This window comes from Pagrus pagrus, assembly GCF_965226575.1.
Source record: "Pagrus pagrus genome assembly, chromosome: 15".
Lineage (NCBI taxonomy): Eukaryota > Metazoa > Chordata > Actinopteri > Spariformes > Sparidae > Pagrus > Pagrus pagrus.
The window spans coordinates 1,353,186-1,370,596 of NC_140199.1; the positions used below are offsets into that span (position 1 = coordinate 1,353,186).

General features: G+C 44.1%; 1 protein-coding gene across 1 annotated transcript; it reads left to right on the forward strand.

Annotated features, from left to right (window-relative positions):
* Window positions 1-283: 283 nt before the first annotated feature.
* Window positions 284-2,612, forward strand: foxg1b (forkhead box G1b). The gene has a single exon (XM_084375004.1). It carries the CDS (start codon window positions 372-374, stop codon window positions 1,617-1,619), a length of 1,248 nt encoding a protein of 415 aa, XP_084231130.1. The 5' UTR covers window positions 284-371; the 3' UTR covers window positions 1,620-2,612.
* Window positions 2,613-17,411: the final 14,799 nt, after the last annotated feature.

The window sequence follows — 17,411 nt, forward strand, 5'->3', positions numbered from 1 at the left end:
GATCTGTGGACAAAACCACCAAGTTGGAGAAGCTCCTCCTCCGCGTGATGTAGCCGCCAGCCGGAACCTCCTTAATTACTAATTTCTCCACATTCAAGCCACGCTCTCTCTCTCTCTCTCTCTTTCTCTCTCTCTCTCTCTCTCTCTCTCTCTCCCTCTCTCTCTCTCTCTCTCTCTCTCTCTCTCTCTCTCTCTCCACTCCTCCATCCATGCCTCTCTCATCCTGACCCTCCTTTCTCTCTCTCCTCTCTGTCTCTCTTCTGTTTCCAGTCCGGATAACGGAGGTGGACGAGCTTGGAGTTGTTTGTTGTTTGTTGTTTTTTATTATTATTATTTATTCCTCGTTTTTCGGGAGAGAGCCGCCACCGGGCATGGAGGATGTAAAAGACCCGCCGACCGTCCACCGGTCCTCCTCCTTCAGCATCAAGAGCCTCCTGCTGCCCTCCAAGTGCGACAGATCGGACTCCGTGGCTGCTGCCGCCGCCGCCGCGATCATCGGCATCCCCGGGAGCCTCTCTCCTTCCCCGGGCTCCGACTCTGAGAAGTCGCTGGACCCGCCGGAGGTGGACTCCATGGCCGCGGCTCTGGACCCGGAGAAACCGGGCAAAGAGGAGCAGGGGGACGAGGAGGAGGAGGGCGGAGGGGGAGGCGGAGGAGGGGACGGCGCTAAGGCCACACCGGAGCAGAACACCAACGGGAACAACAGCGGGAAAAACGGAAAGTATGACAAGCCTCCGTTCAGCTACAACGCCCTGATCATGATGGCCATCCGGCAGAGCCCCGAGAAGCGGCTCACGCTGAACGGCATCTACGAGTTCATCATGAAGAACTTCCCGTACTACCGGGAGCACAAGCAGGGCTGGCAGAACTCCATCCGGCACAACCTCAGCCTCAATAAGTGCTTCGTGAAGGTGCCGCGGCACTACGACGACCCGGGGAAGGGGAACTACTGGATGCTGGACCCGAGCAGCGATGATGTTTTCATCGGGGGGACGACCGGGAAGCTCCGCCGGCGCTCCGCCACCTCCCGGGGCAAACTGGCGATGAAGCGCGGGCTGCGCTTCGCTCCTCTCGGCTTGGGGATTAACGAGCGGGCGAACAACCCGCTGTACTGGCAGATCTCTCCGTTTCTGTCCCTGCACCATCACCACCACCACCACCCGCACTACAACGGATCCTCACCCGGCTTTTTGAACCAGGCGGCGGGCTACGGGTCGTTGCTGCCCGCCGTGGAGCAGCTGAGTAACGGGGACCTGGGGCGCTCCATCCTGGGCGGCTCGGCTGCGGGAGCGCTGGGCTTGACGAACAGTTACGGGATGAGCACGTCTCCGGTCGGGCTGCTCTCCGGTCAGACTGCCGGCTATTTTGTCTCAGGGACCCAACACGCTGCTTCAGGGCCGCCGGGGCCGCCGGGTGGAGGACCGCCTCCTCCGCCGCCGCACCTCCAGCAGGGCGCAGCGGGGTTCGGCGGCCTGGCGACCAGCAGCTCCCCGCAGTCCCTGCTGTCGGACTCCCTCAGAAACAGCTCCCTACAGGCCTTCTCCCCGGGCGTGTCCGCGGGGTTCCCCGGGGTGCTGTCCCATCAAAAGAGGGTGACCCCAAACGCTTTCCTAAACTGATCTCCCCCTCCTCCCTCACCCTCCTCCCCCCATCACCTCTCCGTGGATGGCACCGGGACGAGGACGCACAAGAGACGTCATGTTTAAGGGCAAATTAAAAGAAAAGTGGTAAATATCAAACAACGAGCGCAAAAAATATATATGAAGTGAAACTTTTTGGCCATATTCTGCCCGAACAGCGACGGGTCGGTTCATTCTGAGGTTCTGTTGCATTTTATTGAAAAGGGACAAAGTTCGTTACCCGCGGGTTGTACAACTGTAAACTAGACTTGCCAAAGGTAACACTTTAAGTATATTTCAAGCTATTTATATCTTGTACAAAGATTTTCAGTACTTTCTTTGAGTCTTTTATTTATGTTTTGTATTTATTGTACAATGTATTTAAATTCTATTTGTCGGTGTGAACTCATCAGTGTTGAGGAGGAGAAATAATAATAAGACAGGGTTAATAATTATTTATGAATTTCTGAGACAATCAAGGAGAAACGAGACAATCACAACTTTTTCTCTTTTTTTTTATTTGAGAGGAAGAAAAAAAAAACTTTTAAAAAACTAAATGAAGCCTTAAAATCAGCAGAAACAATCAATCAGGGGATCGAGAGGAAAAATAAGCCTACAAATCATATCTACTCAGGTTTGACCCCGGACAGGCCTCGCGACGAAGATGATGAAGATGATGATGATGATACAAATATGAATAATATGAATAATAACAATAAAAACTGCTCTGTGAAGAGTTTCCTTCCAAAAATAATGATATCCAAAATAAACCAGACTTTGTCTCCAGCATGGTGAGCTGCCTCACACCGCCCCTTTAAATAAGTAAATAAATAAACAAATAAGTAAATAAATAAGTAAATAAATAAACGGATATAACAGTTTTTGGAACAGAACTCTTCATGTGTAAAATTATGCAAAACAACGCAGCTGTACAACCAGTTTATTTTATTTTGTGTGTTTTCTGTTCATCAAACCCCAGACTCTGTGTGTGTGTGTGTGTGTGTGTGTGTGTGTGTGTGTGCGTGTGTGTGTGTGTGTGTGTGTGTGTGTGTGCGCGTGCAGCTAGGGCCCCTCTATGAGCGTAAAACCTCCTGCGCATGTGCGTTAAAGCTCCTCCGTGCAGACAGACAATCTCTTAATTGATTAAAAAACTAATTAACGAAAAAGAGAAAAACCAGAATCCTCCTGCAGCCGCGCGGCGCGTCCGCGGCCTCCGCCCCGCTGAGAGGCTCTCCTGTCCCGGGCAGAGCTCCGCAGAGGGAGCGGCTGGAGGCTGGAGGCCTCTCTCAGCACGCGGGACTCTGCACGCTCACGAGGCCCCCGCATCACACGCACACACACACATACGACTGCTGTCAGGTGGAAAACTTGTATCTCCAAAATCCCAACTTAAAAATAAAATAAAATAAAATAAAATAAATAAAACTTTTAATAAAAAACGCAATTTTCTTGAGCGTGACAACAACCTGAGCTTTCACCCGCACCTCACGGCCTTCCTCCACAGTTGTCATGGAGACTATTTTATTCTGGTGAGACCTAAAATGTGATTGGATGACGGTGCTTTTATTTTTTAAAAATAATTAAATAGATGTTTTAAAGCAGCAGGAGGTGAAATAATCAGCAGGTACAGGAAAATACAATCAGAACCGGAGATACGAGGTTTCAGCCAACTGCAGTGTTAAACTGTAAATGGGACTTTTTTTTCATTATAAATGATTTTTGGGAGAAAATCTGCAGCAGCTTCAGCGTCTGTTTAAACCAGCTGACGTCAGCAGGACGATACGATGTTAACGTGACGATATCACCGACGCACCGCGGAGCCGCGAGGAGACGACCAGTGAGAAATCAAACATTATTTAACTTAAACATCATTTTAACTTCTGGCGGCCGACTTCATCTTTAACGCGCTGCACATTTTAAAAAAGTTGACTTTACTTTAAAAAATAAAATCAGGAATTACAGAGAAACTATTAAATTTAAGTTGTTCGAGCCTGAAAGTTTCAAAAACGTGTCATTATTTTTGTCATTTTGAGGAAATCCCTGATTTATTTTAAAGTAAAGTCACTTTGTCAGATTTTACAGTTCATCATAAATTCAACCCTTTCATGCACGACAATTAAATCACAAAATAATATTTTTAATGTTTGTTTTTAATCTTAAACGTAAAAAATACAACGATATCTTTAATTTTTTTTCCACATGCGTGTTATTCTGAAGGAGTCGCTGCTTCGACTGTTTAATCTCTTTATTCTCAGAAAACCACAAAGAGCAAAACAATATTTCTCAGTTAAATATGATGTTAGAAACACTTTTATACACATTTAAAAAAAAGTATTTTCATTGTAAATTTTTGTTTTTGTGACTGAACTCGTCCGCTCCGGCACCGAGCGGTACGAGCGTCCTGTTGGGCCGATACTCAGATACAAAGCTGAAGACGGTTTATTATCGCTATTTGATTAAATTATTTAAATTATTAAGTCACGATTTAGAGTAAAACGTGTAAAAATGGAGGAAACCAAACAGAATAAACACTTTGGAGCTGATCGTGTTCGTCACTGAGACTCAACAGAACCGTGTGCAGCTCCTTCCGTCCGCCATTTTGAATTTCTGATGCCGTACCTCAGATCGACAGTGACGTACAGGGACGATAATTAAAGGTGCAGTGTGCAGGTTTGAGGAGAGACGAGAAAAATCAGTCAGGATTTATTTTCACGACAGAATAAAAATCACAGTTTCATCCTGTTTAACTTAACGGACCTTTTACCGTCATTAGTCTCCTTAAGGACAGTTTGTTCACATGAAACACGCAGTTCTCAGTTTATTACCTTTAATTATTATTATTAATATTAACTCTGAATTTCTTTTCCAACCCGACTCAGTGCTCCTTTAACTGGTCGCTGCAGAGCTCTGAGGGTTTGAGGTTTGGGGACGAGGTGCTCAAAAGTTAAAATGGCGTCCAAACATCCGTCGACTGTCGAGGCTTCATGTTTAAACAACAGCTGGACGTCTTTTCACCTCAGACGACTTCTTCTGCTTCATCAATTTGTTTTTCTCTAAAACTGATAAAAAAAAGAAGACTCCTCTGAGTGCAGGTGAATCGGTGTGTATCCGTCCTGATAACAACTGAACTGATATGAATTCAACGCTGACGTTAAGTTTTCTTATTTAGTTTAAAACGTAGAAACACTAAAGTTAATCTGAGATAATTCAGCTCGTCTTCTTCCATCGATGTTTACAAGCGTCACAATGAAGTGCGTTAAAATCAGCGGGAACATTTGTGACCGCGTCAGAAAAAACACAGAAGACAAACATGTTTTTCTGCGCGAAGCGTTCGACTATCACAGTATCGATCACGCGATATCGATCGGTCTGCACTCAGATCTCAGGTCAGCGCTGTCGTCTGAGCTCTGCGACACAATCCGGATGGTGTAAATGATGCCTTTGCAAAAAACAAAAAACATAAAGCTGCAGGAGAGAAGACGAGGCGGCAGAGACGTCGAGGAGAGTTTACAAAAAACACTGCGACATGTTGAAGCTGAACAACTGAAGAATATATTGATTATCAGCACGTTTCCGTCACTTTTGCTCTTTTATTGCAGAAACAAACATCAGCTGGTGACTTTAAACAAACTGCAGGATGGATTTCATTTAAACTGATTGAGATTTGAGTCTCTGAGGTTTTTAAAAATAATTTCCTCGTGCTGCCAACATCAAACAGGAAGCTGCTGATTGGCTGTTTTCTCCCCCACTCTTTTTTTTTAGACCTTTATTTTTTACAGTGCAAGACCGAAAAAACTTATATAACCTCTGACCGAACTAAACGGCTCCTGAAGCCCCAAAAACCAGGACACACACACACACACACACACACACACACACACACACACACACACACAGCTAACACACACTGCTAAAGATAAAATAGGAACATTTGGATTTTCCTGTCAAAATAAAAGCACAGACACACACAGCGGGTCGACTGAGCTTCATCACATTTTTACATAAAATGCTGAAACAGGTTCGATCCCAGCTCAGTTTGTCTTTTTAAAAATCTCTCTCCATGTTCATGTTTGGTTTTTGTAAAAAAAATAATAAATAAATGAATAAAAATGTTTTGGAGGTTGTTTTTGTTTTTGTTTTTTTGTTTTGTTTTTTTCCTTTTTGCACTTTTGTCGTTAGCGTTCACATGTATGAAGTCTGTACCGTCTGTTTCTGTTGCTGTCTGTCTGTTTTTGTTTTTTCAGATAAACTAAACTTGATTAAAAAGGATGAAATAACCTGAAGCAGAGTTTCTGCCTCATGATGTGAAAGAAAACATACAAAGTGTGTGGAGAGGCCTGAATGTGAGGATTCACTGTGAAGTCGTGTGGATGATTTTCTTTATTTACAGAATTACTAATTATTTTACGACGTATTTGTTTGTTGTGTTTTTATGATTTTTTATCAGGTGAGTTTTATCACCTAAGTGTTTTTTATTCATTTCTTAATTTATGATCAGAGTTATGAGCAGCAGAAACATTTCTGAGTGAAAGTTTCTTATGATTTATTTAAAATCAGGACTCAAAGAGGTTTTAGTTCGTCTCTTCAGGACGATTCTGATCCTTGTTTTTTGTTTTTGCTCAACGAATTATTATTTCTTCCTCATTATTCAACCTTTGACGCATCGATCTGGAATCTTATAAACTGGTTTTCTTGCAGCATTATTGATAATTTACATAAATATTTTCAGGATTATTCAGACGGATTCGTTTGTTTCTTAGCGTCTTTTTTACGTTTTTGTTTGACTCAGTTTAATGTTTAATTGAACAAGTTTGTCTTCAGTCTTTAGAAATTTTAAGACGGTTTACACTTGATAAACTTGGAGGTTTATGAATTATATCGCTCACGAGAGAAGCGTAAAGAATCGCTTTATTCTGCTTTATTTAATTATAAATCTACATTTTCCAGCTGATAAAATGAGTTCGCTTCTGTTTCCCCACATCACATTCAAAGACTCCTGCAGGCCTCAACACGCAGCAGCTTCACGGTTTACGTCTATAAACCGGACGGTCTTTAAATATCGGAGCAGTTTCAGGTTCGTGTCGGCAGCTCCATGAATTTTCTGTCTGATTTCAGTCTGAAACTCATTCAGTGAGTCTGGAGATCACAAACAGTCTGAGCTGCTGGAGTCACGTGATCCGTGTGTGTGTGTGTGTGTGTGTGTGTGTGTGTGTGTGTGTGTGTGTGTGCCTTCAGCTGTACCGGCCTAAAAATAAAACTAAAGTTAGAGGAGGTCTAAATGTGATCTGGAGGCTCAGAGTTTAACTGGAGCAGATATTTACGTTTTCATTTCACACGTCTGATTCAACAAAAACAATAATTACTTGTTATTGTTTCAAACTTCTGATGAACATTTTCCTTAAAAACGCAGCTTTATGTTATTTAAGGTCAGAAATATTAATGATATCGACACAGTGCCACTCATTTATTAATATCAGCATTAGTTTGTGTTCGCTCTCCTGTATTATTCTTATAACGTAATGATGAGACTGTAGTTCTCAGTAGTTTTATAACATATCAGACATTACGGTGTTTTAAAGGTATTAAAGGTATATTGACCAAAATTTAGCTTAAACCGTTCATCAAAACATTCATGGTGTAAAGTTTTCATTATTTTGGTTTCATCAACTTCTTTTAAATATTCCTTCAGTCATTAGTGTACTGATAATATATTCAGTGGCTGCAGGCTGTCACTCTTTTTTTATACCATAAATAAAATCTGAGTATATCACTGATGTAATAACTGTGTTGGAAACAAACACAACGTTTAAAAAAATAAAAAGTCCTGTAGTGTACGTGGCTGCCAAAGTACAGTATAATAATTAAATAAATAAATAAATACCCATAATTTCTGGTCATCTTAGACAATCATTTATTATAAAAAATGAAAATAAATACATAAATAATAGAAGTCATTGAGGTGTGTGGAGGAATCTCCACATCAAAACAGGTTTTTGTGGTAATTTTTAAAAACCTTCAGTGAAACAAAGTGAAAGACTGAAAGTAAATACGTGGTGAAATTATGATGAAGACACTCGTCTCTGTCTCCGTCTCCGTCTTGTTTTCTATTGCTGTCTCTGTGTCTCTTCTTGGATCGGGCCGACCCAGTCGGCAGAATAACATTTCTGAACATTTTTCTTGTTGTGTTGCAACTTTTCACTTCTGACTAACTGGAGGAGCTGCAACGACCCAGAAGTGTCCTGAACGACTCTGTGAGGACACTCCCACACTCTGTGAGGACACTCCCACACTCTGTGAGGACACTCCCACACTATGTAAGGAGACTCCCACACTCTGTTAGGACACTCCCACACTATGTAAGGACACTCTCACACTCTGTTAGGACACTCCCACACTCTGTGAGGACACTCCCACACTATGTAAGGAGACTCCCACACTCTGTTAGGACACTCCCACACTATGTAAGGACACTCTCACACTCTGTGAGGACACTCCCACACCCTGTAAGGACACTCCCACACTATGTAAGGACACTCTCACACTCTGTGAGGACACTCCCACACTCTGTAAGGACACTCCCACACTCTGTAAGGACACTCTCACACTCTGTGAGGACACTCCCACATTCTGTAAGGACACTCCCACACTATGTAAGGACACTCTCACACTCTGTGAGGACACTCCCACACTCTGTAAGGACACTCCCACACTCTGTGAGGACACTCCCACACTATGTAAGGACACTCTCACACTCTGTGAGGACACTCCCACACTCTGTAAGGACACTCCCACACTCTGTAAGGACACTCTCACACTATGTAAGGACACTCCCACACTCTGTAAGGACACTCCCACACAGAGTTTAAAGCCTGCAGCTCCTCCAGTTTGATGAAACCCGTCCATTTGACTACGATACAGAACTTACAGGTACCAGGACCCGGATGACTGAGAACCTTTATCAACTTTTCAACGTTTGCAAAGATTCTTTAGGTTTAGGACAGTGAGCTTATGGTCTGGTTAAGTTGAGGCTTGGTTCTGGTTCGGAAGTTTTGCATTAAATACCATTAAAACACAGCTGACAAGCGTCCCAACAGTTTTAAAAATGCCCAGTGGTTTCACGCTTACAAATGATGAAACATGTCTCGAACAGTGGTCTCTCGCTTACACATAATAGCCATCTATTGGTTTAAAACACTTTGTTTTGTAAAACGGCTGAAAATCATCCCAACGTCTAAAAACATCCAGTGGTTTCACGCTCACAAATGTTGAACGCCATCACAAACAGTGGTCTCTGGCTTTACGGTTATCTGTTGGTTTAAATTACTTTGTCACTACAGCTGGAAAATGTCCCGACGTCTTGTTCAAAATACTCAATGTTACACAGCGGTCTCTCGCTTAATAGACATCTATTGGTTCAAACACTTTGATTTGTTGCCTCAAACACGGCTGGAAAACATCCCGACGTCTTGTTAAAAATATCCAGTGGTTTCATGTTTACAAACGGCGACGTGCTTCATGTGACACATTTTGTGAATTTCTGGTTTACAGGAACGTTTTATCTTCTGTCTTTTCCTGTGTCGCTGTCTCAGTTTGTGTCTTTTTCCGTGTCTCTGTCTCAGTTTGTGTCTTTCTGTCCGTCTCGCCTGTGATTCCTCTGTTTTCGCTCTGTGTCTGTCTGTGTTTCGCTCTCGGTGTTCGTCTTTCTCTGTGTTTCTTGTCCGTCTCTCAGTCTCTATCTCGTCTCTCTGTCTCGGTCTGTGTCACTGTCTGTCTCTGACTTTGACTGTCTCGCTCAGTCTGCGTCTCTGCAGCTTTAAGAGGAGTCTCTCTCGGGGAGAATTTAGGTCAGCGCAGCGCTTCAGTCCGCTCACTTGTTTTGGCAGCTGGGGGCGGCCCAGAGGGGCGGGGCTGAGAGGACGGGGGGGGAGGGTACGTAGTGATGTAATTTTGTCCCTGAGCCAGTGATGTCACAGCCTCCGCAGGCTGGTCCCGAACCAGGAGGAACTGTTGGACGGCGGCAGCTTCACACTCCTGAAACCTGAAGTCAGAGTTAACAGTCGTGTACAGACGAGAGCCGGCTCGTGATTGGTCGTCTGGAGCCGGATCACAGCCGAGTGTGTCGACGTTCAGCCGCTATCAGGAACGTATTATTATAATGAGAATATGTTCACGCTGAGGACTTTATCGTCTGTCATCTTTATGTCTGAATATATATATTTATGGACTCACTGCAGGGTTTGTAGTGTGACAAGATGCTTATCAACGCTCAACGAGGTTTTAATAACGGCATCATTAACACTTTTATTGTTGGATTGTAAAACATTTATGAGCACTCGTAAGAAACTGCAGTAATCAAACTTTCTGCTGTTTGACTGAAGGCAAAAGCCAACAGAAATAATCCTGTACATTACGTTAATAAGTGATTAAAAAGAGTTTATTAAACTTAACAAGGCTTTTGTCTCACTTCAGATCCAGCCGCTGTCAAAGGGAAAGTTATAATGTTAATAAATACAAGATAAAGTTTGGTTTAATCTTAATAAAGGAACAAAAAGGTTTATTACAGGTTCAACAATGACATAAAAGGTGAGTTAGTCAAATTACAAAGACCTTAAAGGATAAGTTTGTGCAAATATGAGAATCCAGTCATCATCTCCTCCCTCCATGCTGATGAAAGTCAGGTGAGGTTTCGTAGTCGGAAAAACATCAGACGTCTCCACACAGCTCGTCTGAGCTTGTTAAAGACGTTATTAACACCTTCACTGTCTTCACTGTAGCTGCTGTTAGCGTGCACTCAGTCTGAAGTGGCTGAACGAGCTCGAGTGAACGTTCAGGGTGTAAAAAACAACATGACATCAGTTTGGGATCTCTGAGCGTCTGGAGACTTGTTTTAAATCATCTCCAGCTGCTTCAGTTGTTGCAACTCTGTTTTACTGTGAAGCTCCAGAAATGTCCTGTGGACTACGAGACTTCACCTGAGTTTCCAACTAATGATTATTTTATAATTGATTTATGATAAACTCAAATTGACGTCTTCAAGTGTCGTGATTGGTCCAACCAACCCAAACATACATTTTATATTACAAAGACATATTTACACATGAGACGCTGCAACTAAAGACCAGTTAGAGAAACACGTGACGAAGGCTGAGAAAGAAATCGTGGTTTTGGATTTAAAAACTTAATGCTAAGCTAAGCTAAGCTAATCTGCTGCTGGAGGTAGCTTCATATCTATTATTGTGAATAATCGTGTGTCCTCAGACAACCCCACCGATCCCCCACAGTGATATTACCTCCTGCTGGACAACAGGTCAAAACTAAGTGTAGAGGAGGAGGAGGACGGGGAGGAGGACGAGGAGGAGGAGGAGGTGGAGGAGGACGGGGACGAGGAGGAGGAGGAGGAGGAGGAGGACGGGGACGAGGAGGAGGAGGAGGAGGAGGAGGAGGGTGCTGCCGCCCTGCAGGGCCTGATAAGTGATGGTGATTGAACGTTTGGACCGTCCACGTCCCCTGAAGGAATGTAGTTTTACACTCTGACAGCAGCACACACACCCACACACCAAACACACACACACACACACACACACACACACACACACAGTTGAATCACTGGAGGACACACCAGCTGCTCGCCCTGATGTGGAAACCAAACCCTGACAACTGGACAGGATGTGGCGACGCTCTCTGAAGCAGAACTTAACGCAGTAAAACGTCTTCATGTTCACTCTCACACACACACGGCTGCTTCTGAAGCGACGGTTCAGCCTCGCAGCACGTCGTCTTGCAGCAAAACACACATTCAAAAAACTGGACGGGAGGGTGGAGACTGGGTGTGAGCGCTCCTGCTGTAACGACCAATCACTGAGCTCCACTTCGCTGGTGTTGTGCTCGTTATGCAGCAGCCAGACTGTAAAAGCTGTTGAAATGGAAACCTCGGCAGCACACGAGGCGAAAGGCGACGTTAAATCTCCATCAGCTGATGATCAAACATCAGCAGGGGGTCAAGGAGCTGCTGGTTTTTGTGAGTGAACCCAGTCTGACCTTTCTGCCAAATCCTCATTTCCCATCCAGCGTGACTGAGTGAGGAGGGTCGTTAAAGGCCGGACACCGATGTTTCTCCTCCACTTCCCCCGTCTGCATGTTCTCATTAGAACGAGGAACCTTCACACTATCCTGTCTGCTAACGGTACGAACGAAAACAAGCTAGCAGCTGTTACCTTTTCTTTTGTTAGGAGCCATTTTCATGCAAAACGAGATCCTCCCAACAGTATTTTGCAGCTCACTGGACAGCTGTGATTGGTTTAAAGAAATACAAACGAGCCGGTGTTTTCTCCACCGAACCAGAACGCTAATTGGCTGTGGAGGTCTGGATACAGAGAGCTGAAGCCCCGCCCCTTCATGTTCCCCTCATGGACCCTCTGTGATAAAACCTTTGTCAATAAAGTCTCAGTTTGTCATCAAACTAATGAAACATCAGACTGTGACGTCATTATACAGACGACACAGCCGACAGTGTCGCTAGTGACGTCGTCTCCTCTCTACACTGGAGAGCTGCTCCTGTATATCAGCAGCTCACAGAACTGAACCAGAACCAGAACTGCAGTTGTCAATATGAGCAGATTTATTGTGATTTTTACGACCTTTTCTGAGCCCAGCTGGTTCCATGTTGGTGTTGAGTGAGATGATGTAGTTCACTGAGTGCTTTAACACAAAACATCAAATAATTTGGTGGTTTATCACGTAAACAGAAAGTCTGACACTGAAAAGTAAAAAACTCTCACCTGTTCACAGCCTCCCAAAAAAACCTTCACCCGAGTATCGGTGATGCAACATCTGCTTCAGCTCGTGGACCACAGACGTGACAGTTGGGAGGTCAAAGGTCAGTGTGCATGTTTTATTCATCGCTGCAACCCAGTTTCACCTCGTGACAGCTCAGTGTTGTCGGTGTTGGACGGAGGTGAGCGTCCGTGACTCGATACGAACGTACGAGCGTCAAACTCTCCGATGTCAGACGTCCAAAGATAAACTCACGTCTGTTTCTGTTTCAGTCCAGAGTTATTAACTTAAAGATGGAGATGAAGACTTTCTGATGTGAAGCTTGTTTGAATTATATTAATATGACGTGAGCTTCAGTTAGCTTTGACCACAAACGTCCTTCAGAGGGAGACTTTTCACTCTGATACAAACTGGAGTAAAGAAGCTGTATCAGTACTTCTACTCTGTTTTTACACAAGTACCTGAACTTCTACTGGAGGACAGGATGTGTGGACTGTTGACACCTTGTCAACATTTTACAGCAGGAAGCAGACGCTGTACTTGACCCGCCGGACCCCCGCTGTGATTCAACCGGTCCCGTCTCGAGCTGAAACAGCAGCAGGACGCTTTCATTCTCTTTTGTTCGTGTTTTCTCAACAATCTTCATTTGTATTAAAATTTTTGAAGTCTATTTGATTTATTCAAAACAAGAATTAAACAGAAACATTTTAACATTTCTACAATAATGCTAATATTCACTACAGCATACACTGCAGGTTTGTCTTGTCTTGATATATTTGAGTTGTGGCGGCTGCAGACACTTTTCTTCAGCTGTGATCTACCTGCATGATGGCGGTCTGTCTGTCTGTCTGTCGGACCGGCTCGGTTCTGGTTACAGCAGCACATTTGCTCCATCACACACTTCAGTGTTTCAGCACGACTCAATAAAACAGCTGCGAACAAAAATCTGAATAATATTTTAGACTGTGATGCTTTTTAATCTTCTGCTTTCACTGCAACTTTACGTTTAATGTGTCTTTAAAAGATCGATTATTATTATTATTATTATTTATTTACTTATTTATTTATTTTAAGGTGTGTGGCAGTTTCAAAAGACTGATTAACATTAAAAATGATTCATAGACACTGTAAATATACGTGAAACTGATGTAGAAGACAACAAACTTTGTTTTGTTTCAGAGACGCTTTAATAAATTCATGCACGGCCTCGTCAAACGCTTCATATTTGTACGATATCAACAGTTTCTCTGATTTACTTCACAAATCTAAACGAGGTTGAGAAAAGTTTTTGTGTCCTCGTCTCTGAAGTCTTCAGGTAAAGAAGTTATTTGTCTCCAACAAACTTCAAAACATTTCAAACAAGCAGTTTTTGAAGGAAGCCGGGGGTCAGAGGTCACGACCCGCCGACCTTCTTACAAATCTACCAGGAAGCTTAAAGGGGAATTTAAAGTTCAGCCAGAGTTTAGACTATTAAAACAAACTGAAATCCTAAAAAAAATGCTGCAAATCCTCCTCATTCAGTTTGTCTTAACAATAATAACTTCCCTAATGACCGAAGCTGTGATTCAGACTGTGTGTTGGTGCTGATCCGAGCTGTGGGAATCCATTTGAGTCGCAACAATGACGGTCAGCAGGATCCCAAATACCGGAGAAGCTCCACAGACAGCCTCATTAAAACGCAGCCGCTGTTTGTTCTGTTTACGTTTATGCTTTATTAATATTTAGCTTCTAAAATACGTGAAATAAAAACAACAGCAGCTGATGATTTGTGTCTAATAAACACAATAATGTCGACTCCTGCTGTGGTCACTCGTCTTACGTTACGTTACCGAACGTCAACATCTTCAGATGTTTTATTGTCGTCCCAGAATAAATATTCTCTGTTTGAATTCAATGTGTTGATCGTGTATTTCTGCACGTAGGCAGGTGCGTTCATGTCCCTCCTCGCCACCCTGGAAGAACGGGACTCCCTCGAGCCTCGCTCTGTGACCCGTTAAACTTTATATTAATTCAAGGACTGAATTTAATGATTAAAGGTGCAAACTCAGAACAAACAGGGGCCAGATTATCAGCAGGGGAAATCTAACTGTAGCTGCTGCTAGCTAGTTAGCTCAGTTAGCTCATCGGGGGAACGTTGGTGTTTACGCTGCTAGAACAGGAGCTGTGGACTGGGACGAGCCGGGGCTAACTGGTTAGCATGCTAACTTCAGTAGATACACTGCAAAATGTGACAACAGATAAAACTGGACTGACAACGTGACGGATCACAAATGAGTCCGTTACTGTTTTACTGCCGTTTATGCAGAGAAGTATTTCTTCGTCGGCTGAAGTCTTTGTGGTGCGTTCAAGTGCAGCTTTTTTGGTGAGATAAAGTAGACGTGAGGCGAGAAAACATTGTGCCTTCACCGCAGCTCGTTCTGTGCTGTCGGTTTGGTTTGTCAGAACCTGGACGGCGTCCTCATCAAGCTTTTTGTTAATAAGGCGTCTGTATACCTGTCCTGGTTTTCAGGTTGTGTTTTCACATCCAGACCTTTGACACTCCCAGCTGTTATAACCCAAAGTAATAGTAATGATAATAAAGGCTGCTGGCTCAGCTCGACAGACTGAAAACATCACCCACATCTGCCTCTGACTGTACCTCCTCTGGTGTCGGCGCCCGACATGCGACCTCTTAAATCTGGCTTCTCTTTTGTGTGCCGTCACGTCAGGTGTTTCCGCCTGTAATCTGTGTGATAGGAAACGATTTCAGAGATCAAAACACGCGCCTGCAGACGTCGACTGTGCTGCTTCACGCCTGACTGAGCTGGAAAAGGCCGTCAGGACTGAACGTCGAGTGCCTGTCCCCTATAGAAGCTTTGGGTTTCATCTCAACGACACTCAGGGAACAAAAGACTGTTGTTGAATGATGTTTTGTACATTTCAAAGTGTCTGGTTTTCCCAGGACGGGCGGGTCCAGATCCTCCCGTCCCCGCCCTAAATTCTTGCCTTTGTGCCGCACGGCGACCTCGGATCAGGAGAGGCTCCACGGCTCAGCGGCGTCCCGGTGAACACGACGGATAAAAAACTGCACTGAGGAAGTTTTCTGCCTCGACGGAACGATTTCATGTTTTCATCCAGTTGTCAGACACATGAAATGGCCCCTCTGGGCTTCTGTAGTTGTCATGATGCAGATTGGAGTTAAACTAAAAACACTTTGCGTCTGCTCCGTGCCGAGCAGATCCAGGTCACATGATCTCATCCTTTAATCACATGTGACATCGTGTTGTCTGTTAATAATCGATACTGGAGGCTGGTGGTGGCGGAGGGTCTCCAGGGGGACGTGATGATGGAGCCCGACGGCGTGTGTGTGTGTGTGTGTGTGTGTGTGTGTGTGTGTGTGTGTGCGTGTAATGAAAATTTAAAAAGTGCGACGCGGTTTCAAACATCGTCTACTTCGGTGTCTGGTTTCTGTCACGCTCAACTTCCTTTTATTTAGCACACAGCGAGTCTGACACGAGAGAAACACACGAACACTCGACTGCAACACTGAACACCAAGTGTTGATTGGCAGCAGCGTGGGTCGTTTAAAGGAACAGTCCGCCCCATTATCTCCTCCCTCCATGCTGATGGAAAGTCCGGTGAAGTTTCGTTGTCCACAAAATGTCTCCATACAGCTCGTCTGCTGTAACCCAAGTCTCCAGAAGCCTCGAGATCACAAACTGATCCGAGGAGACGGTGTTTACACCTTTTTTGGATGAGACATCAGCACATCAGCTGACAAAACCGTCTTTTTTTTCCTAAACTTAATCAGGGAGTTTTTGTGCCTAAACCCAATCAGACTAAAAGCAAAGTGTGTCACAGCATAAAGCTGAAAACTGAAAAAGTTGCAACAAAGAGAAAGTAAGTTTTCCAACACATCTGTGGTTTGCAGAGACATGAGCCCTGGTGCTCTGGTTCCCTGCGGCACGTTCAGGTGTAAAGGTTTTTTGGAGGTGTGCGTCCGTGTTGAGGGTTATTCCGGTCGTCTGCCTCCTCAGCCTCCACGTTAAGTGGCTTCTAAGCTGCTGCAAAGCTGAAGTTTAAAGGGTGACTGCTCGAGCCGCTGACCCCCGAGCTGCTAAACAAAGTCCTTTACAGGTCATTAGCACCGACTTCCACTCAGCTAATCCGGCCTGTGCAGCCCGGCGAATGACGAACGCCAGGACGAGGGGGGACTGAGTGGACAAAGACGTGAGGGCCGCCGCCGCCGAGGGCCAGACGAGCTGAGGAAACACCTTCAGAGCTTTAACACAGCACGAACAGAAACGGCTGCATTGTTGGAGGTTTTCTCTCCAGAACGAGACACAACTGGTGCAAAGCTCCTCGTCCGAAAGTCAACGAGATCAGATCTGAAGGAGACGTTTCAGCTGAATGTTTCCATTTTGTCCGTCTGTAACATTTTCATACGATGATGAACGAGCTGTTCATTCTGCGTCTGAGGCCTCGAAAATGTGAAGCAAAAAAAAAAAAAACCTCTTGCAAGTCAAACGGTGCGCGAGTCCATCCTGCTGTTTGAGATAATGAGTTCAGATCACAGCGTGAAACTTACAACTCTGGTCCAGAGCAGAAAAACATCCTCCTGTGATATGATGAAGCCAGTTTAACACCAGCGTCCAGTTTAATCTGCTCCTCCAAACTTTAATAATACAAAGCTTCAATGTTCAACAAGATTCAAATCCAACAACATCTGAAAATAATGTAAATTTAATTAATAAGATGGTTTAAAAAAAATGCTCTGGACGAGACACAAGCTGCTCTCAGGTACGTCTGAACACGTTTAATATCGTTTTATTTATTTACAGCGAGTTGTTGTTGTTGACCTGTGCTGCAGGTCTCCTGATCATCTGTGCAATAATTAAATTTAACTGGCTTCAAACGACTTCGAACAACAAGATTTTATTAAGATTAATAATAATGTTGGTTGTCAGTTTTCTATTTTATCTGTGTTTAATTACTGAACGTGGTTGTTGGACAGAAGCTTCAACCACACAGACGTTAAAC

What these genes read in the sequence shown, in the direction of transcription:
- foxg1b (XM_084375004.1), top strand. Translation starts at nt 372, where the DNA reads ATGGAGGATGTAAAAGACCCGCCGACCGTCCACCGGTCCTCCTCCTTC.